Raw genomic sequence first — 22,700 nt, forward strand, 5'->3', positions numbered from 1 at the left:
AGTAAATTAATTTCTTCTTCTGTATTTTTAATTATCTTTAATAAATTTTAACATAAATTTCTATTAAATGAATTTACATAAATTTAATGTAAAAATGTAAATAAATTTGTGTTAAATGAATTTACATCAATTTAATATAAAACTCAAGAAATTTTATAATATCACTTTATATCTTTAAACCTTTAAAAAAGGTTTAGTTATCCAAATACGTAATTCGTCCTCGATAATAATCTTAATCAAAAACTTCGGTCTCCACATATATAAACCTTAATAAATTTCTTTGATAGCCACCAGATCTCCGACATCTATTTCTCCGAAATCTATTTCTTCATCGAAATCTATTTCTCGGCTTTCGACACCTTCTCCATCACCATCCCCCAATTAAACCTTCAACCAAATGCTCGATTGCTCTGAGAGCCTTGGCTCACTCAGGCAGGACTTCGAAATGTTGGAGGCCTGCTAGGTTCCCAACCGAGTCCGGAAGCGTCTGCAGAGCGGAGCACCAGCGCAAGTTGAGATATTGGAGGCCTGCTAGGTTCCCAACCGAGTCCGGAAGCGTCTGCAGAGCGGAGCAGCTGGTCAAGTCCAGATGTTGGAGGCCTTTTAGGTTCCCAACCGAGTCCGGAAGCGTCTGCAGAGCGTAGCACCAACTCAAGTCCAGATGTTGGAGGCGCGCTAGGTTCCCAACCAAGTCCGGAAGCGTCTGCAGAGCGAAGCAGCCGGTCAAGTCCAGATGTTGGAGGCCTACTAGGTTCCCAACCGAGTCCGGAAGCGTCTGCAGAGCGGAGCACCCGCCCAAGTTGAGATGTTGGAGGCCTGCTAGGTTCCCAACCGAGTCCGGAAGCGTCTGCAGAGCGGAGCACCAGCTCAAGTTGAGATGTTGGAGGCCTGCTAGGTTCCCAACCGAGTCCGGAAGCGTCTGCAGAGCGGAGCAGCTGGTCAAGTCCAGATGTTGGAGGCCTTTTAGGTTCCCAACCGAGTCCGGAAGCCTCTGCAGAGCGGAGCAGCTGCTCAAGTCCAGATGTTGGAGGCGTGCTAGGTTCCCAACCGAGTCAGGAAGCGTCTGCAGAGCGGAGCACCAGCCCAAGTTGAGATGTTGGAGGCCTGCTAGGTTCCCAACCGAGTCCGGAAGCGTCTGCAGAGCGGAGCAGCCACTCAAGTCCAGATGTTGGAGGCATGCTAGGTTCAGCTGTAGAGGTGCCTGCATTGTTTACATACATTATTAAAGTACGTCTAAGACTGTAAATGTCACAGGCAGTGTGTTAGAGGAAGACAATTCTTAAATGCAGTAAATATTTACAATTTGAAGAAAAAACAAGAAATAGAAATTTAAGAAGAATACCTGATATTCGTGTTGCCAGAGTGTTTTCAAAGATTTTCCGTTTATATGTAAAACTCTTAAATTCTTGGTTGGGATCCAGGAAGGGAAGGAGGACTCGGGACAGCTCAGCCACTCTAAATATATTAGGTTTGGTAAATGGTGGCAAGCATTCAATAGGCATTTAGGAAAATAACCTTCAGCCTTAAGCAACTGCAACCCGCTCATATTACTCAATAAACGAGTGCGAGCAGGCTCCGCAAGGTTTTCGAAAGATTGTTCTACCAGGCTAATTCCACGCACCTGCACCTGAATTGTTCACTCAGAGCTGTTAGAAACAAGATTCATTCTTGCAAAGTTTTAAGAATTCAAAACTAACCAGACAAGTTTTAAGATAGCAGGACGCTAATTGGAAATCTGTCGAAAACACTTCAAAATACTTACAGGTAATTGGCCCGAAAGCTTATGAAAAAGGTTGGCAGTTGGGTTCCAAAGCCGAAGCTTACCATCAGGAGGTTCCTTCTCCGCCAGATATCTGCCCATGTCTCTGACATGGTCATGCATTCTCAGACGGTTTTCACTGTCCATTTCCACCAAACATCTGTTTTCCAGCTTCCAAAGGCCCAGCGTTCCTTCCCAGCCGGTTCTATTCAATATTCTAATGACTCTCTCTCTTTTTTCTCCTCTGAAGAAGCAGGCAATGTCTAAGAATATCTTTTTCTCCTCCTCATCAAGACCGTCGTAGCTAATTCTTAGCCTGCCTTGTATATCATCAGGAAGCATGTTTGAGATTTTGCGAAATAGTGCTTCCCAATGATTTAAATCATTTTTTCCACGAAGAAGCGAGGCAAGCACTTTAATAGATAATGGTAATCCAAGGCAGGAATCCAAAAACTTGTTAACCACTATGTCAAATCCCGCAGTAGGATGATGCTGCCCGAATGCATGCGAGCAAAAGAGCTCTTTGGAGTGCCGTCCACTGAGGCCTTTCAGAATGTATATGGATGATTCTGGGATGTCTGAGCTTGTGAGAACATCCTTATTGCGAGATGTCACTAAAATTAAGCTACTGCTTTTAAGGGCATACTTCGCTGGATAAAGTAATGCCTCCAGCTGCTCAATATTATCTACATCATCTAAAATAATGAGACAATCAGAAGATGGAAGATAACTTCGGAGCTTTCCTTTGCCTTCATCAGTGCTGCGTATTTCCTCGTCCCTCTGGGTTAAGTCCTTTAGAAGGTATTTCTGCAAGGTAGTTAAAGCTTTGTCTCTTACATCAAATACAAAGCAACATCGCTTGTATTTTGATCCCCGAATATTAAAGAACTCTTTCGCTAGGGTGGTTTTGCCAACCCCTCCAAGGCCCACAATTCCTATAATTCTAACCTTTCCATCTTCCTGCTGCAATGACATTGTGGTTTCAAAATCTCTTAATTTTCCGTCCAAGCCTTTTGGATATTCTGACACATACAACCTTCTTTTCACATTTTTCAGCACTCCTTCCACCACATCTTCTAGGAGCTGCTCCATACTAAAACAGTGAAAGAAACCAAACATGAACAGTGGTTGAACATCAGACACTCGCTATGAAGTACAAGGGCAGAACTAAAGATCTCAAAAGAATAATAGACAGGAAAGAAGAATTTATTTTGAGTGATATTTAATCTAGATTTGGTTTCATCTTTATCATTAATCATAATTAGAAACAAATAAAGCTGCCTATATACATGCATCGGAAGTTTTAATCACATTTAACTATGAAATTTTTATGAATTTAATTTGCTTTTGATCTAGGATATTTGTTTATTTGTTCATTATTTTTCCAAAGAGATTTTATTGATTTTTTTTTTATAGGAGTGCTTATTGCTACCACGCAAACGAAATTCATCGTTAAGACTGGGATGATGGTGGACTAGTACTTTGACATAGAGTCTACCATATTTACCAGTTCATCGAGGCACCATTTTGAATACGCATAATTTTCCGAAAAAATCGCTATATTCACAGAGGATGTTATAACGGCGGTTTGAAGTTGAGGGCTTACAATATCTCCCGCGCGCAATTCCTTCTCATCTAAAAATACCCTCAAGTCATGTTTGTTGACGCTATGTGAGGTGGAGGTGCATGTTGATGTTGAGGAGGAAATGCGCACTTAACCTCAATGTTGTTGTCGTCCTCCTCGCCTTTATGGTCTCACTATTTCAATATTCAGCCAATCTATTGAAAAAGTCAGCACTGAGATCTGGTTGAATTCTGAACTTCTTATTTTCTTGAAGAAACTGAGTCGTGAGGCCTTTTCTCTTACTATTAATATCCTTTTTTGTTTAATGGATGGAAGGAAGGGAGGAAGTAATAATACATTAGTCTGAACTGGGGCAGCCAGGAGTCCTTGGCAATTTCCTGGCCACTGCTTTTTCGAGTCTGGGATGTAACGCGTTGATGAAACGTAAAGCATTTAGCAGAAGTTCCGGGCAATTTCTCATTTATTTTCAAATCTTTACAAAGCACATATACTGATTAAACATAAAGCATTTAGCATAAATTCTTAGGCAACTTCTTCCTGAATGCATTTTCAATTCTTCCCACTACCAGGTATGACGCATTGATTAGATATAAAGCATTGAGTCCAAGTTGTGACGCATTGATTAGATATAAAACATTGAGTCCAAGTTGTGACGCATTGATTAGATATAAAGCATCTAGTCCAAGTTGTGGGTAATTTTTAAATAATTAACTAGTTTTTTAATAATGCCACCGCCCAGATATCTACGAAGGTTGCCACCAACCATATATGGATGCATTGTTATTAAACATAAAGCGTTTAGCGAATTTCCCGGGCAATTTCTAAGTCAATTTCTTGGATGCCACAATGGTCACAAGTTGGAAAGAAAGAAAGTGGTTTCATTTTCCTGGAAAAAGAAGACAGTCACACCGATTTGTGCTATCTTGGCATCATGTATTTGTGCCATTTGGACATCAATGTTCACAAAAGCCGTGTATTCTCATGTTTACAAAGTCATGGGATATTACGATGCCCAAATTTAGCAAATAGAATTTTAATGATATTTTTAAAGTTGTTATTATACTTTTAGTTGTCTGTTTACATTCAATGTTAATTTTAAACCCGTAAATATAAAGAGGAATCAAATCTAAATCAAATTTCTTTTCATTTTAAAAGATATTTATACTTTAATAGATTTGATCATTCTTAGCACTTAGTAGATCAAAAGTTAAGATGGATCTACCTCAGTTATTATTATTTATAATTTTAAATTCATTTTGAGTAACAAGCTAGTGGTCCCAAAGAGGCAACCTCTCACTCCAACTAAATATTTTCTTGGGACTAAGAATTTTGCTAAAAATTTAAAAACTTAACATACAAAACATTAAATTATATATATATATATATATATAGATGGTTATTAATTAAATCTAAAAATAAAGTGTTGAAAATTATTATTTAAATTATTTTCAATCTAATATGCATATTATGATTAGATTCTTTATTTATTTATTAAAAAAAATGTAACTTTATTAATAAAAACAAATATAACAAATTAAATTTAGTTCTAATTTTTTATTAATATTTTTAGCTTCTTAATTTTTATTTTTTTTTCTTCTTAAAACCCTAATTTTGATTCATTTATAAAACGATTCAAAATTACATTATGCATATACACCTTTAAGCCTATTTCAAGAAAAAGTATTGAGTTCCTGTAGTTTGAGCTAGCATGCTTCTTCTTAATACATTTTTCTTTATTTTAGAAATTTCAGAAAAAGCTATGTAAATAATATTACTACAAAAATTGATAAAAATAAATTTTTCAACCCTTATTTGAAAAAAATGCATATGGATGGTAAGATTCAATGCATCTTTTATGTGAAGTGTTTATACAAAAAATAAGACCTTTTAGCCTAGTTTATTTGTTTTATGTATAAACTGTGATAATGATAGTACTCATAGAAGGAATATTCACACTACTAGATATGCGAAAGTCTTGATCCATAATCAAACTTTATTTTGAAAACTGTGAAACACTTAACATCATTACTTTAAAAATTTATCCCAAATCTAAAACAATTTAATTTATTTTACCAAATTTTGGTTCAACAAATCGTGATTAATGCTTCTCACCTTACAATGCAAATGTTGGTAGAGGGCAGCTTGTAAAATAATATCCGTCAATGTTAATAGAAAGAATTTGGTAAGAGTTATAGGAAACTGGGTTAACATGGCACATGGCTTTTTTCTTGAGTTTGAAGAGGTTTCCATTTACATAGATCAAGTTTGTCTCACAAAATATTTAAAGAAAATTTGTAGTATAAAATAATTTGATTTCCTTATTGTTTTTCGGATGATTTTTGAGCTTTATGTTTGAATAATCTAGTTTAGGAGATCTTATTGATATAATAAACAACAAATATGATAGTGTGGAAAAAATAGATAAACAATATCATTTCAAAATTATAAAATTTTATAATAATTTCATAAGGTAAACGAAATTATATATAGGATTTAAAAAAAATCTTTGTATTTTGAGGAATTTTAAAGGCACTAATTATTTTTATTGGAAAATTTGTTGTACTTTTATGCTTTTAAATAGGATACATTAAAGAAGAGTACTATGGGAAAAACCATAAATTTTCATAGAATCCAATAGTTTAATTTAATATTATAAATTTTATGTGTTAAAATTATAATTATTTTTTTTATTTTTTTATGTGTATACTTCTAATTATACATTGATTTGAGTTTTTTATTATTATTATTATTATTATTATTGTCTACAATTTGACCAAGTCAAATATTTACAAGACTATATTACAACATCTAATCTATACTAAGTTGAAATATGCTTCTAGATATATGACATAATAATAATAATTTAAAATTATAATCAATTTAAATAATTTGTTAAATAAATAATTTTATTTTAAAATAAAATATAATATATATATATAAAATTAAAAAAAAAGCACATTTTAAATTATTAAAAAAATACATGTTTTTAAATTAAACTATATTTTAAAAACTAACTCATACAATAAACTTAATGACTTTACTAATAAAGTGTAAACTTATATTCTCAATTAACCAAGAGAACCTTTATTCCTATTTAAAGTCAAAGTGGTTCCCAAACCAATTGCCTTTGGTGAGACTTTTTGGAAGCTTTTCCACTAGTTTTTTCACGTCTAATTTCTCTAAAATTCGGCACGAATTTATTGAAATCACAAGCTTGATGGATAACAACTTCACAATCTAAGTGTCTTAAAGGTTTTTTAGGGTGTTGAATCCATTTATATAGTCAAAAAACCATTTTAATTAACACAAATAAAAAAATCACAAGTTTGATGGGTAACAACTGCACAATCTAAGTGCCCTATGGTTTTTTAGGGTGCTGAATCCATATATACAATCAAAAAACCAGTTTAAATAACAGAAATCAAGATTTCACCTCAAAACTTTCCGCAAGATTCCAACACTAGAAAGTCCAAAAAGTCACACTAAAAACAACTTCATTTCCAAGTCCTTTCCTGTATATCAAGCTAGTATTTTAATCACCCACTTTTAGAAGATAAACATCATCTATGTTTTTCACCCAATTTTCGAAGATAAACTTCATATATGTTTTCATGTACATTACAATTATGATGCCTCTATGTATGTTACAATTGAAATTTATGGTGGTGTTTCATATATAGGTTTGGTCATTAACCTTTTGTAAATGAGATGACTAACAAGTTGGGAGAAAATTGACATTGTAGTTATAAAGTAATTTATTAATTTCGTTTTATATTTTGACAACGCAGTGGTAATGTAATTAATTTTCTTAAAAATTAATTAAAGAGGTAGATTTGTATAAAGAAATGATGCATTGAAATTTTACAAGGAAATTATTGTATTAGTATGAAAAATTTATTAATTTTGTTTTATATTTTGACAATGCAGTGGTAATGTAATTAATTTTCTTAAAAATTAATTAAAGAGGTAGATTTGTATAAAGAAATGATGCATTGAAATTTTACAAGGAAATGATTGTATTAGTATGAAGAATTGAATGCATTGTATGCGGAGTATGTTTAGGAGTTATAGAGGTTTTCAAACATGATCAAATGGAAGGAAATTGATGGATCATCTATTATATTCATGAAATTATAAGTGAGGATGGATGTTTCTTGGTATGACTTTGTAAAAATATAATCAATGATGTTGTTGCAAGCTAGTTGGTTCAATGTCCAGGCCATAAAATCTAACATGAATGAAATATTACTAGCATAAGTCAAAGACACCACATAAAAAATGCAACCTAAATTGGAGCAAATGTTGAGATTGAGGAGAATTGACGATAAGGAAAAGTTGTTGTTTGATATGTAAACCAAAGATGACGCATTAAGGAGGAACAACACTACTCACTCTAAAAATTTAAAGAAAAGTTGAGACCCTTGTTAGGGTAGAAACATTTGTCGATAAATGTGAGTTGAGCTAGATAAAGTGACACCCTAAAAAAAACAACATACACATAAAATCAACTCAACCCAATTAGATTGTTGCATAGTTCTATGAAATAAGAGAATGTCGCGACAACCACTTAAACTAGTACTGGGAAAAGTTACATAGATGATGCTACAAGAACTTCTAGATGGTTTGCTTGGTGGTATGGATGTCAATTAATAGAGTTATTTCAGTATAAACACAGGTTAAAGTTGTTATTCCCTTTAAGAATCTTCATGATCTTCAAAAAGGAGAACTAAGTCATCAAGTCATCTTGATTGTGAAATGGATATTATTATACAATCGAAGAAAAAAAGAGAGCCCATGTATGAAGTTGGCATCAATTAAAATAATTTGGATAAAGCACAACTCTTATACTTCTTATAAGATTTTTACATGTGTTATCTTAAATTATTATATTTTAACTTAGAACTTTTATATGGACATTGTTTCATCCCTTGAACTTAATTGAATTTTAAATGTGATTGATCGTGTAGTTTTTCAATGTTATTTTTTACTTGTTAGTGTTATAGCTTCTTTCTACCCATTTGTTTTTGTCTTGAAATCATTCCATGTTCTAGGCTTTTTTTTAAAGCAGAAATGCTAATTTTTGTTGTATTATTAACCCATTATTTCTTATTTCTATCCATTTGTTTTATTATGTATTGAAATCATTTGATGTTCTAGGCATTGTTTTTTATGCATCAACGTTGATTTTTGTTGTTATTGGACACCTAATCCTCTAAGGGTTGTGTGGAAGTTGAACGGCCAAAGGGAGTCCAAGAGACCGTTTGGAATATGAATCCAAGGGTCAACCCATGTACTATAAATGTATATCATGTTGTTGGGAACGGGACCCCCTAAGGACAGTTTTGGGTCTAAAATCTCATGTTTTGGGTCAATTGTGTAATAAAGTTGTAAAGTCTCTGCATTTTGTGGTCGCGGAGCACGAAGGTGTCAAGAGTCATAAAGGGTTGTCTTCCCTTATGTTGTAAAGTGTAAAGTCGGCTGTAAAGATCCACCCATGGCCCGCGGACCATGGGATGGTATAAAAAGGATCTAAGTAAGCTCTAAGTATTTTAGTTGTAGTTTCAAGAACGAAGTGAAAAGTCTTGGTAGAGAAGTCTAAGTGTTCAGGTCTTAGCGTAGGTAGAGGCTTTGTAGCTAAGTGCACAGAGGGCTAGGGTGGAAGTCTACAGCTGAGTGTGTGGACCCCTACAGCTGTGTGCACAAGGCAAATAGAATCTATAATAATCTGAAGATATCAATAAAGAGAAGTATTTTGCAAATTCTTTGTATTTATTTCTTGTTAATGCATCTCGTTATATTGCATTTTGGGTTTCATTTACAATGTTTATGTGATGCGCGAATGTATGTGATTATATTAGTTAATTGAATGCAAGTAAGAATATCAGTTTACGCGGCGCTAACTGTGACTGTTTAGTAAGATAAATAAAAAACATAAGATAACTTGGGAACTTGTACAATACGTTGTCATAGCAGCATGAAAGTACATGGACTACATGTTAAGGTTGCACGAAGGTCAATCATACACCTTCGCGGGGGTACTGAAAGACGAAATAAAGGGCTAGACTGGCATAGACCTAAAGCTTAGTGACCTGCACAAAAGTAGGAATAGAGGGTATAACCTGATATCACGACCATCTCAGGGTGCAGAAACTTGGTTCCAACATCTCCCCATACTGCTTCGGGTGAGACTTCGGTCCGTGCTCCACGGGCTGATGCCAAAAGGGCCATTAGTGTAGGGATTTTTTTGGCTAACTAACGCTCAACCTGGGTTATGCCCCACATAGCCAACAAATGGTTCCGTTACCGGGACCGGAATCTGCATAAGATATGTGTGATGTCGTATCACTAGAACCCAAATAAGAAAAAAATCAAAGACTGGTTGGACAGGAAGATCCATGAATTTGCAATGCAAGAGAATAGAAATCCATGGCTGGCAAAGGAACAGTGGTTGCATAGATACCTATATACATAAATTCATGAGATCTTTTTCTGTTACTTTCAAGTTGAGTTATACGAGTGGATCGCGAAGCTAGCGGATAGCCAAGGGAGGTGGAGGCTTGACGGTCATATTGTTTGGACCCCGTAGTTGGTACAGAGACTGGAAGCCTCTGAGGATAAGACCTCCCATGCTCTTGATCATTGGCTCGATCACATCATAGGAGGATTTGTGACTGAATTTGTGGTCGATACCTCAATTGGTTACAGCGAGGCAGGGTGACGTTTTTTCAAAGGTTTGCGAGGTAAGTACTTGAAGTCGTTGAATACTTGGATTAAGATGTTATTGTGCGAAAAATGAGTTATGCAGGTACCTTGATGTTCAGAGCTACACGAAGTGGAAAGACTTACAGAAATGAAGGAAGAAAGGGTCTTGAGTATAGCCCACTGATTTCACCTCCATTAGGTGACGAAGAAGGAGTAACGCAGGCTTCTCCGCGAAGTGCAATTTAGTGAATAAGACAGGGATTCCTGCCACTGCAACCTCCACCCATGCCACCTCCATCTTCTCCACCATCACTTGCGACTTCACCCATACCACCACCACTTCCACCGCAGTTCAACATGGAAAATTCAGTGAAGTTTCCTTTGTTTAAAGGCTTGGGAAATGAGAACCCATGTCAGTTTTGGTTCGTCGTGAAAGTTGTATGGGAAGCTCAAGGTGTCACAGATGATCTCATGAAGAAGGAAACATTGGTTAGTGCTTTGCAGGATCACGCGCTAACTTGGTACATCAAGTACTCTAATGATAACCCAAACGCTGGAGTGGGAGACATCCAGACTGCGTTGAATAAAGAATTCAGTAGGCCTAAATCTGAGGCACAGTCGATTGTGGGGTTCAAGGAAATCGCGATGAAACGAGGCAAAACACCTTGGGAATTGGATCAACGGTTGAAGTGCAAAATCCATGAAGCCAATATGAACTTAGCAAATGGACAACACCGCAGATGGTTTGTGGCTTTGCTCCTGCCACACTTAAGGGTTGCAATATCACAACAAAATATTATGACTCAGGCAGAGGCCTTGGAGATTGCAATGAGACTGCATGAAACATCAATGCAAGATCTGAATTTGGGGGTTCAGTAGATCCATGCATTGTTGCAAAATATTTTCCTTGAAATGAAAAGTTGGAAGCAGGACATAACAGTTCGACCGGAGGTACGCAAAGAGGTATGGTGCCTGAAATGTAAAATTCAGGGGCACGACAAAGACCACTACCTAGTCTTTGCAAACTATATTGCAGGAGGACGACCGATGCCTTTGAGGCTGGAAGCCCAAGCAAGACCAAGCGCGGGGCCTACGTTGTGGTGCGTTGTATATCAGATAGTAGGAAAACATGCGATGGATAACTGTCATTTGCTGCAAAAGTTTGTACAAACACCACAACAACTATTCTGCAACTTCTGTAGGTCATTTGGGCATGATGAGCGCAACTACAGAATTTATGAATTGATAATGGATAAAACACCTGCCTATAGGGTTTAGGCATAAATTCGGCCCCCTCACGAGAACGCTGGGATGACACGAACAAGATTTTAGGGTCACGGACGAGGCCCAGGCGGAGGAGGACCTAGCAGAGGTCGGGGACAGCTGATTTGTTACAACTTTGGAGGACCAAGACATTATGCCCGTGAATGCACTAACCCAACGTGACTATCGTGTAAATATTGTACTCAGTTTAATCATGAGACAAAGGACTGTCCTACGTGACAAAGGGGTGCTATCACCTCAACCGACTCAGAACTTGTAGATGATGAAGGCTGAGCATCACGAGGAGGATCTGAATGTGAATATAGTGCTCCGAAGTAGAATTGCAACCGGCTATGATAAGGGGAAACAACCCAAAGACAACACATGGGTTTGCAAAGCTCTACCAAATGAGGCTGAATTTTATTTGGAGCACGCACATGAAACGTTTATGGAAGCAAAGAAGAGCTTCGTTGAAGCCTCCACCTCATGGAATAAGGATAAGCCTCATGAGGAAATGGACCCTTCTATACTTACGAACTTTCTAGAAACCTGCATGAAGCTACTTTACAATAGCAAAGGTGTGAAGGGATTACAGGAGCTTATAAATAAATGTGCCGGAAATAGCATGTTGGAGATTTTGCTAAATTGTGCTTCCCAATTATTAGTCCCTGCCATCTGGCATTCGGCAGGGACTATTGTAATCGATCGGCAGGGACTTAGCATTACTTCTTAGTCGCTGGCGAGGGTTATTCGGTCATTAGTCTAAAGTTTGGAAATGTGCTGTGAGGTGATGTGCCTACATAGCCAAAGTTCTATTGCGCCCGGAACCTTTGCCATCTTATTTGGCCTCTTCCCGAGGCGGAAGAGGCCCGACCATAGCTTAAAACCAATTTAAGCCTGCTGCATTCTCGCTAACCGTCAGACTAATGCCAGCATTAAATCTGAGGCATTTTATGTTCTTATTACATTTGAGGTATCTGAGGAGGCTGAACCGGTTCATATCGTTGTTGCAATGTGTCACTCTGCATGCACAACAGATGCTGTCTTTCTTGCCTCTTTGCTGTGATACATTCCCCGCCCACTTTCCCTTGCTGCATAGCTGAGCTTGTATTCTTTTGTGCATCTGGAGCTTTCGTCTTTTCTCTGAGGCTCGCACAATCTCTGCGGTTCTCTCCTGAAACATTCTTTTCTTTCATTGCTCCCCTCTTGTTTTTTATTATACGCAGTGCAGTTGTTTTGAACAGAGACTGGAACAATACACACAATTAGAACCACCTGCGTTGAAGCCAGATCCATATTCAAGCGTTAATATAATTAATATATTGCTTCTGTATTGAGTCTAATGGCTTTGAGATTTACAGAAATTCCTGCTGGTGTAGGCCGAAGGCAGGCACCTTTGGATGTAAAGATTGAGGGTATCGGCGCCTTCCGTAGATCTCTTTGCGTCTCAGGGCCGCTGGGTGGTGACCAAGCAAAGTGGGCCGATCGTCGTTCGGTGAAGTCGAAGACGCAGGAGCTTTCGTTTTGTGCGTCTGGAGCTTTCGTTCTGTAAACAAGGTATGCCCTTTTCCAAATCAGAAACTCATAGGTAAGGAAGTTAAACAGGAACTTATTAATGTTTACATTTGACTCTGTTCAGAGACTCAGCAGCCTAATAACGTTGCTTATTAAAAAATCAGGCAAGTGTATGTAAAAGTAAAGTAGGTGCATAGTAAAGAAGTAAGAATTCGATTATTACCAGGGATGCCTCAGATCTTGTCCGCACGGATACGATTCTTTTGGGCATCGTGGCCGTTTCCTCCCCGGAGCCATTGCTGACAGCCTTATCAGGTTTCTCTTTCTGTGACTCCTTCATCGACGAATTAATCATCCCATTCTGAAACTGATCCGACCGCATGCGATTTATATAAATCTAATGTTCTTCCCATACTTTTCCCGAGCTCGTTCATGAGAATAAGAAGGTCGAGAGGAACCATAGAGCGCCCTGGCAGCTTTATCGTAGGCAAGAGCAGCCTCCTCTGCAGTGGCGAAGGTGCCGAGCCAGAGGCGAGCGCCTCTGTTAGGCTCGCGAATTTCAGCAACCCATTTACCCCATGTCCTCTGCCTAACTCCTCTGTAATTGCAGAGCCCATTTTCAGGGCCTCCTTTGCCTTTCATGCATCCTTTTTTGGATCCCTTTGCAGGAATCTTCCTTATCTGCTTCTTGGGAGCACTAAACCCCATGAATATGAAAAACAAAACCAGAAGCGCGAATTGCCCCGCAGATGCACTCTCGCATTTGTTCAGCTTCTTGTCCGTGGCGCTGCAGGAAGACGGCAAGAATCCCGGGATTACAGCCGTGAGCGTCAGAATAAACATTGCCTGCAGATTGAATTATAATAAACCAAGGGCAATACTTTTCCGGATCAGGTTGATTAAGAAAAAACGTTGATGCATTCAAATGAAGGCTGATCGATAAGATACAGACCAGAACATATGAAAAACAACCGATGGTTATCATTCCAAATCGGCCGATGTAGGAATCTGCCAGAAAGGCGCCGGGCAGAGTTGCGAGGCCCATCGTTCCAGACCAGACATTCAACATACTGGTAGCTGCCACTTTCTTCATGTTGTATTTGGTAATCAGGTAAACCATCATGTTCGCTTGCACGCCCATTCTGTCTGGGTATCGGGCCGCCCCTCAACTATCAAACCCTAGAGCTAATTATTTGAGATTAAATGCAGTTACCGATTTTACCTATTATGAAAGGCATGGTTTTCAAACCGCCTGGTATTTTGGGCTGTTGACCACGAACGGAAATTATCATTTATTGATGGACTGTCATGCTTGTCATTCCCTGGAGGTCGGCCCGATTTGTCCATTTGCAAAGCTAATTCAACTGCCCTTTTCTCTTCTGCCATTGCCAAGGCTTGCCAAAGATCTGGTATCTATGAAATAAACATATCAATGAACTTAGTTCATGGATCTATAATAATACAGAAACAAATAAATTTAAATAAATGAGTTTTTGTAAATGTAGTTATCCATTCATATCCTTAACTCGTTTGCATGCTCAACTAAATTGCATATTCTGTAAATATTGCAAAATTGAAACAATAAATAGCCTTACCAGGAGCAGTTCGGCTCTGAGATGTTGTGAGCTCCACCCCCAAAAGATAACGAGCTCCTTCCTATTCTTGGGCGAAAGAATTGTATCGCCGGGTTTCTTGCATCTGTATTGGAATAATTAAATATGAAAGGAACGTGAATGGGCGCGAATCGCCAGGTTCGTTGCATCTCTATTGGAATATTTAGATATGAAAAGAACGTGAATGGGCGTGATGCAAGTGGGGTGCACTCCTTTTGACGGACTCTATCACGAGAGTAGAGTAGGTTGGAGGATGACGATATGTGTTGGCCACTCAATCAAACAAGAAATGGGGAGATCATGCACTGCCACAGCTGGCTGTTTGGCTACACACGTCGAGGCTTCAGTCGCTCCCACGTGTCTTCTTGAACTTGCTTGCCTCTTGACCCAGCCCAAGCGCTCCTCCTTTTCTTTCTGCCTCTTCATTAGCTAGAGTTAGAAACAAATAGGCCCACTTGGCAGTTAACTTCAATTTTTTATTTTATTTAGTTATATTTTTGGTTATTGTATTTATTTTTTAATTTTCATTCAAATTTTTATTTTTAATTTAAAGAATCTCATAGCCCTGCATGCATGAGACGTGTCTACCTCACCGTCTCTTTAAAAAAATAAATTTTGATTAATCAGTTCCTTCATTCCATTATTTCATTTGCTTCGTTAATCTTTCTCTCTTCCTGTAGGTGAATGAGCCATGTTTGGAGGAGAATTCCATCTCTGCAAAGGAAAACATGTTGAGCCTTTTAGCATCACGACAGTGAATTTCTTTGTTCCATTTGCAGCTTTTGTCCCTGTTCTGCTCTATTGGTAGGGACTTGCTGCATCGTAGCTATACTTCAACACATAGTTTCTGCAACATAAACTGGCATGTTTCTTGTTGACGAGTCTGCAGGGTTGGATCGCTAATCCTGCCCCTGTGCCTCATACTTCACTTTCTGCAGGCCCTGTAGGGCTTAGTTCGGCAACAAGTCCAGGTAAGTTGTCTCTGCCTCTGGCTGGGATGCAATCTCATTTCTTCGATTTTATAGCAATGGCATGTTTGTATAGATAGTGATATATGTTTTTTAGTCTTTTTGCTCAGAGTTTTGCAAATACTTTGATATGTAGTGATTAAATAGTCTGTAGACATATTTCATTCTTGACCATAGAACCTTAGTAAAACTCTTGTAAAAATCATTTTTTAGCTGCTATGGTGAAGCGTCCGAGGACCCCTCCAGTCAACACCCCACCAGTAGATTACCAGTCTGCAGATTCTGAACATCTCTTGAAAAGATCAAGGCCAGTTGGTCAGCCAGGCGAGGAGGTATTTGAATAGTATTATTTTTGTTTGAACTTTGTCTCATTCTTCAAATTGAGAGTTTAGCTTTTGTTGTCCCATGTTTAATTTGTCAATTTTTGCACTCAGAAGAGTTAATTTAAACTGATTGGTATCTTTGACGCAAATATGAGTACTTGGCTGTATTGTTTTCAACATTCGTAGTTAATTTATTAATAAACTTGTTGCAGGTTAGCTATCATGGGACAAATCATCTTCAGTGCCTGTATTCGCAAGATCCCTCCACAACTAGCTCTGGTGAGGCATTAACGGCAGCAGTAGCATGAATTATTTCGTGAAGCCCTGGCGATGGGGGACCAATCTCCTAGATTCACAGAAAGTATGCAATGACCAAACTTACCGATTTAACATACAAAACACAATGCTCAAACAGTTACAGTTAAAAGACAGTTTATGGTACTTATGCTACCTATCCCTTATGCTATGTAGCTGGCTGCTATGTAGCTGGCTGGCTTTCTAGCTTTCAGGTTATGGGTCTGGGAGCTACATGGTATGGTTGCATCTTCCAGCATTCTTTTTGCAAGATGAGGATACGGATGGGCTGGACTGCTCCGTAAGTATGTTGTAGAACCTGCACACATGTGGTGGCCAAGCACACTGGTCCAGGTGACCCTGTTCCGGTATAATAAAAATGAAAGGGGTTGTCTCGTAACACCTTCTTCTTCATGGCCATGACCTGCAGCTTTTGCTACTATGTATTCCCTGGTTATCTATTCTCAACCCTGACCAGTGTATCGTGGGTGTGCTGGATTTGGCCTCACTCTGTCACAGCACAGCAGATTGGCTAGTTTAAATGACATGCGTTGTTATGGTGCAGGGAAATATGGCAGCGTGCTGTAGCAGCATCCAAAAACAATCACAGCACAGCAGATTGGCTAGTTTAAATGACATGCGTTGTTATGGTGCAGGGAAATATGGCAGCGTGCTGTAGCAGCATCCAAAAACAATCGGCCTGATATCCATACTAAATTGATGCGCAAATACCCTGACATCCCACAATGGTGGTTCTACACTCTCTTGTTTGGGACTGTTGCTGTTGCCTTTGCACTCTGCGAGGTTTACAAGAAAGAGGTACAATTACAATGGTGGGGGTTACTTTTTGCCTGTGCTCTCGCTTCATTTTTCACTCTTCCCATAAGTATCATCACCGCTACTACTAATCAGGTAAGCACATTGATTTTATTGATTATTTTGTAGAAGGAATTATATATATATATATATATATATATATATATATATATATATATATATATATATATATATATATTCATATGTTCTGGTTATACCACATTCCTAAACGAAATCCATTTCCTGAAGATCTAGTGTCTATATATGTATATATAGGTAAGGTTGGTTTTGGTAAGAAAAAGCCCAGTCAAGGCGTGTTTCAGTCTAAGCAAAGGGTTAGTACCTAAGCTCAGTTTTGAGGGCTATAAATCTAGTGGTTTGATTCATAACATGGCATTTGTTCTAGGATTTGTTGTAATTAAGAGAGTAAGATCTTCCCTGTTGCTTGTGTTTTCCTCTGCTCATGGTGTCTACTGAGTGATTGATTCCTTCTGTTGTGAGTGTAGTACCAGTTACGATAAAGGTAAAGTGAATAAGGCACTCTGTAGTACCAATATGGATGGATATAAAGAGGCTCAGAAGTGATGGTAATGGTATGAGGTCTAAGTGTCAATTTGATCTCCGGGGATACTATTTGATTTTGTCTAGTGGTTTTCTTATAGTAATAGCTTGTTCCTAGCTTTCTATACAGCAGATTGGCTCCGGCATGAATGGCCTCGGACTAGGTGCCTTTGGTTTCGATTGGAGCACCATCGCAGACTTCTTGTTCAGTCCTCTTATTTCTCCATTCTTTGCCATTATGAATGTCATGGTTGGTTATGTCTTCGTAGTATACTTTGCAGTCCCTCTTGCTTATTGGGGCACTAACATGTAGAATGCAAAGGCTTTTCCTATTTTCAGCTCCGATTTGTTCACAGCCCAAGGTCAAAACTATAATATTTCACAGATTGTGAACAATAAATTTGAGCTGGATCTCGCTGCTTACAATCAGAATGGTCAAATACATATGAGCTTGTTTTTTGCTCTGACTTATGGGTTTGGATTTGCAACCATTGCTTCTACAATTACCCATGTCGCTCTATTCTATGGGAAGTAAGTTCTGATTTTTGTATTGACTTGATTTCCATTACTGCTTTCTTGCAAGATCATCAATTATGGATGTTAGTTTAAATGACATGCGTTGTTATGGTGCAGGGAAATATGGCAGCGTGCTGTAGCAGCATCCAAAAACAATCGGCCTGATATCCATACTAAATTGATGCGCAAATACCCTGACATCCCACAATGGTGGTTCTACACTCTCTTGTTTGGGACTGTTGCTGTTGCCTTTGCACTCTGCGAGGTTTACAAGAAAGACGTACAATTACAATGGTGGGGGTTACTTTTTGCCTGTGCTCTCGCTTCATTTTTCACTCTTCCCATAAGTATCATCACCGCTACTATAAAATATTGTCAAAACATTCCTTTAAATGAAAAGGGAAGCATTTAATTTTGTATCCCCTTCATGCACATTGCTGGTTACATGACTTAGTGGATTATCAATGCTTCAATTTTTCAGATCAAAATTTGTTACGGCTTTGTTACTTGCATGCCTTGAATCAAGTATTGAGATATGGAAATTCTAACAAGCTGGAGTGAATTCTGTATTGAGCTAATTTATCTTTTGAGCTTCATTTGATGCATCCATTACTAATGATAAGATTGATCATTGAATATTCTTACTGCACATTTTTCCCCTTCATTGTTGCAATGCTATATTAATATAGCGTGAGCACTTATTATTACCAACAGAAACTGCTAATTAATATGGATTCATTAACTCGTCAATTTTTTTTTGGGGCATTGGCACTCACTCTTGCTTATCCGTGCCTTTGCAAAGCACTTTGGGTTATAATCTTTTTATGATATCAATGCTTCTTTCGATGCTTAAGTCTCCTTTTTTATTTCCATAGAAAAACAAATCTTTATATTAATGTTTCCAAGATAGAAATCAAATATACATTGAACATTCCTTCTTGGATCGGTTACTTATCATGACCACCTGTTCATATATGAGCAAAAGAGATGCTAAATGTACTTATTACAGTCTTCCTCCAAAAGTCAAAAAGCATTACAGCTTATCCTGGAAGCTTATACTAACTTTCAGTACCTTACATACATTCATAAATTTGTCCTCCATAGTGCTAATATCATCAAAACATTTGTACAAGGATTTCTCAGATTTTGAAATGAGAGAACCTTCTCTGTACTCATGTACAAGTAGAGTACCCTCTTGCATAAAAGTAGAGTACCCTCTTGCATAATAGCTTTTTTCATATCTGCTCGTGTATTGAATTCAAAATAAACATGAGTAAATGGGATAAACTCAAAAGTGGCCTTTACCTCGTTCACTTGTTTCATAACAGCAATTAGGTCCAGATTCCCAGTGCTTCACTGTTGATTTGCCCAATCTATCATAAGTTTTGTGTTTCCAAAGACTTAGAGATGCTGAGCCAGGCAGTTTCTTTCTTGTCAGACTTCAAGCTCGGCCATTAAGATAACTGGAAGAAAAGTTAGATTTTTATTTATCAGATAACTGGAAGAAAAGTTTAATTTTTTTGAGGAGCTGATTCTCCCTGTGTTTTGGCTTTTTTTGAGGAGTTTATTCTTTTTGTGTCAAAATAACTGATGTTAGGTTTTAGCACTGTAGTTTATACTGGTCTAAACTACAGGTTTAAACAAGTATAAACTACAGTGCTAAAACCTATACTTGTTTAGCTTTTAGTTCTTGAGCAATTTGGTGAACTGATAAAAGCATTGTTTGCTACGAGATCTGCTCTATTTGTTTGGCTTTAATGTTTAATCTCAGCATTTCCAGTCACATCCAGGGTCCGGTTTCATCTTAGTAGTACCATTGCTTATCCCTTATTGTATCGTAGCTTGTCTTATGCTATTATACTGCTATACTTTGCTTTGGGTCTGAACAACACATCCATAAACTGGTGAGGAGCAAGTGGGGAACATTGCCCTTTGGCCACCTGCCCCACTGATTGCACAAAACTTCTGGTATACAGAAGCTGCATTTTGCTTCTGAATCTCCTGATCTAGTTCGGAAACTGTCGGCATATAGTGCTGCTATACGAATTCAAAGGCGGCTAGATAGAACTATGTGCAGGGACTAGCTGCTTCGCAGCCATCCTTGTTTAAATCATTTTTTCCACAAAGAAGCGAGGCAAGCACTTTAATAGATAATGGTAATCCAAGGGAGGAATCCAAAAACTTGTTAACTACTATGTCAAATCCCGCAGTAGGATGATGCTGGCCGAATGCATGCGAGCAAAAGAGCTCTTTGGAGTGCCGTGGACTGAGGCCTTTCAGAATGTATATGGATGATTCTGGATGTCTGAGCTTGTGAGAACATCCTTATTGCGAGATGTCACTAAAATTAAGCTACTGCCAGCTAAAGTAATGCCTGCGGCTGCTCAATATTATCTACATCATCTAAAATAATGAGACAATCAGAAGATGGGAGAAGCCTTCGGAGCTTTCCTTTACCTTCATTAATGCTGCGTATTTCCTCGTCCTTCTTCTGGGTTAAGTCCTTCAGAAGGTATTTCTGCAAGGTAGTTAAAGGATTGTCTCTGATATCTTTTAAAATGCAAAATCGCTTGTATTTTGATCTCTGAATATTCGCTACGGTGGTTTTGCCAACCCCTCCAAGGCCCACAATTCTGGTAACTATAACCTTCCCAACGTCCTGCTGTAATGGCATTGTGGTTTCAAAATCTTTTAATTTTTCTTGCAAGCCTATTGGATACTAACACATGCAGCGTTATTTTAACTTTTTCCAGCACTGCTTCCACGACGTCTTCGAGGAGCAGTTCTTCTTTGAATACGAAGGGAAGGTTGCAGAGCTCAAAGACCGCCTTAAGGCACTGCAAGACACCTGTCTTCCCACTTAAACAATAAAAGAAACCAAATATAAACAGTGATTTAGCAAAGGATAGTCACATTCAACCAAAAGGGCAGCGCTAAAAATCTAAAAAAAGAAAATGCAAGCACTGTGAAAACCAAGGGAGGCATGAACGGAAAGAAAAATTTATAAACTGTTGAATTAACGTCATTAACCCTAATTAGAAATAAATGAGGCCCATATATCCATGGGCCATCTGCAACCCTTAAAAGTCTTAATCACGAACTCTCCCGATTTCCTTTCCCTTCATAAAGCTTTTGTTCCACAGTAGGGCATAGAAGACTAGTAACTAATTGAGCCAGAAGCTATGCAATTTTGGCCTTTCAGGTTATCAGTATCCTACCATACTTTCGCTACCATTGTACTTCAACTGCTCTAAGAGAAAAGAGATTTTATTGATCTTATTATAGAAGTGCTTATTGCCACCACGTAAACGAAAATCATCTTCACCGCTCTCGTTTCCTTTTCAAAATGAAATACAAAGCAATAATAATAAATCGTTACACATGGTGTTCTCTATCTAATAATTCAACGAATTAAATGCTAAGATGTACATGGACCCTTTTCAAAATGAAATACAAACCAATAATAATAAATGGCTACACATCGTGTTATCTATCTAATAATTCAACGAATTAAATGCTAAGATGTACATGGACGGCTGCTGTTCTCACCTGTTATACTTCTCTCCGTCAAAACCTGTTATATATGATACTGCAGACAGAGCCGTCTTCCATTTCTCAAGTTCTTCAGAGCGGTATCGTTGTTGACCATCCAGATTTCTTTTCTTTTGAAATTCGCGTAGGGCTTGAGCGTAGACTCCTTTTCCCTCTTTCACCCATCGTAGCTCTGTAGGCTTGACATCGTAGAAGACCGGGATAATGGTGGACTTAGAGTCTGACATACACTCAACCATCCGTACAAGCTCATCAAGGCACCATGTTGAATATGCATATTTCGGAGAGAAAATTGCTATATTCACAGAGGATGTTCTAATGGCACTTTCAATTTGAGGGGTAATATTCTCTCCCACGCGCAATTCATTCTCATCTAGAAATACCTTCAAGCCATGATCGGAAAGGCGTTTGTACAGAGGGGTGGCAAAGATTTTTTTGACGTCGGGACCCCTATGATTAAGAAAAATATCAAATACATAGTCGTTGTTGACGGTATGCGAGGTGGATGTAGAGGAGGAAGCCATGGGATATAGAAATGAATAACAAAGAAGTAAAGATTGAAGATGCGTTGCAGAGCCGGGAAATGCGCACTTAACCTCAATACTGTTGTCGTTCTCCTCGCCTGTATGGTCTCACTATTTCAGAGTAACCAGTATTATGCGCCTTAACCACTCTCAATATTCGGCCAATATTCAGCCAATCTATTGAAAAATTAAGCACTGAGATCTGCTTGATTTCTGAACTTCTTGTTTTCTTGAAGAAACTGAGTCGTGAGGCCTTTTCTCTTACTATTAATACCCTTTTTTTTGTTTAATGGATGGAAGGAAGGAAGTAATAATACATTAGTTTGAACGGGGCAGCGAGGAGTCCTTGGCAATTTCCTGGTCACTGCTTTTTCGTGTCTTGGATGTGACACATTGATTAAACATAAAGCATTTAGCAGAAATTCTTAGGCAACTTGTTCCCCAATGCATTTTCAAATCTTCCCACTACCAGGTATGACGCATTGATTAGATATAAAGCATTTAGTCCAAGTTGTGGGGCATTTTTAAATAATTAAATAAATTTTTGAGAATGCCACCGCCCAGATATCTACGAATCTTGCCACCAACCAGATAAGGATGCATTGTGATTAAACATAAAGCATTGAGCAAATTTCATGGGCAATTTCTTAGTCAATGCAGTTTCAAATCCTGTCACTGCCAGGTATCGCATTGATTAGACATAAGGCAT

At 38.1% G+C, this 22,700-nt stretch overlaps 2 protein-coding genes and 3 long non-coding RNA genes across 6 annotated transcripts; 2 read left to right on the forward strand and 3 right to left on the reverse strand.

The window, feature by feature from the left end:
• Positions 1–222: 222 nt before the first annotated feature.
• On the reverse strand, positions 223–22,700 carry LOC149236522 (TMV resistance protein N-like). Its single transcript, XM_089372415.1, has 4 exons — positions 21,465–22,700; positions 1,763–2,852; positions 1,343–1,627; positions 223–1,201 (listed from the first exon to the last, which is right to left on the reverse strand). Exons 1-4 carry the CDS (start codon positions 21,989–21,991, stop codon positions 425–427), a joined length of 2,679 nt encoding a protein of 892 aa, XP_089228541.1. The 5' UTR covers positions 21,992–22,700; the 3' UTR covers positions 223–424.
• LOC149236523 (uncharacterized) lies at positions 12,011–13,216 on the reverse strand. Of its 2 annotated transcripts, none has more exons than XR_016246227.1 (3): positions 13,048–13,216; positions 12,704–12,855; positions 12,011–12,584 (listed from the first exon to the last, which is right to left on the reverse strand). It is a non-coding gene; the product is annotated as an uncharacterized LOC149236523 (long non-coding RNA). The 2 variants fall into 2 exon arrangements; XR_016246228.1 differs by having other exon boundaries at positions 12,011–12,556; positions 12,669–12,855.
• LOC149236524 (uncharacterized) lies at positions 14,050–14,599 on the reverse strand. The gene is made up of 2 exons (XR_016246229.1): positions 14,420–14,599; positions 14,050–14,237 (listed from the first exon to the last, which is right to left on the reverse strand). It is a non-coding gene; the product is annotated as an uncharacterized LOC149236524 (long non-coding RNA).
• LOC149236525 (uncharacterized) lies at positions 15,176–15,988 on the forward strand. The gene is made up of 3 exons (XR_016246230.1): positions 15,176–15,408; positions 15,619–15,737; positions 15,941–15,988. It is a non-coding gene; the product is annotated as an uncharacterized LOC149236525 (long non-coding RNA).
• On the forward strand, positions 17,410–18,355 carry LOC149236526 (oligopeptide transporter 4-like). The gene is made up of 2 exons (XM_089372416.1): positions 17,410–17,930; positions 18,033–18,355. The coding sequence occupies exons 1-2, from the start codon at positions 17,845–17,847 to the stop codon at positions 18,325–18,327; spliced, it is 381 nt and encodes a 126-aa protein (XP_089228542.1). The 5' UTR covers positions 17,410–17,844; the 3' UTR covers positions 18,328–18,355.

The sequence above is a fragment of the Pinus tabuliformis genome, chromosome 8, assembly GCF_031772625.1.
Source record: "Pinus tabuliformis cultivar Carrire ecotype Pingquan chromosome 8, CPIR1, whole genome shotgun sequence".
NCBI lineage: Eukaryota > Viridiplantae > Streptophyta > Pinopsida > Pinales > Pinaceae > Pinus > Pinus tabuliformis.

Excerpts from the sequence above, each read along its gene's own strand:
- LOC149236522 (XM_089372415.1), bottom strand. The coding sequence starts at position 21,991 with ATGGCTTCCTCCTCTACATCCACCTCGCATACCGTCAACAACGACTAT. Across the intron at positions 2,853-21,464 it reads GACGGAGAGAAGTATAACAG|TATGGAGCAGCTCCTAGAAG; the intron begins GTGAGAACAGCA and ends TCACTGTTTTAG. Across the intron at positions 1,202-1,342 it reads TCTGGCAACACGAATATCAG|GCACCTCTACAGCTGAACCT; the intron begins GTATTCTTCTTA and ends TAAACAATGCAG.
- LOC149236526 (XM_089372416.1), top strand. The coding sequence starts at position 17,845 with ATGAGCTTGTTTTTTGCTCTGACTTATGGGTTTGGATTTGCAACCATT. Across the intron at positions 17,931-18,032 it reads GTCGCTCTATTCTATGGGAA|GGAAATATGGCAGCGTGCTG; the intron begins GTAAGTTCTGAT and ends GTTATGGTGCAG.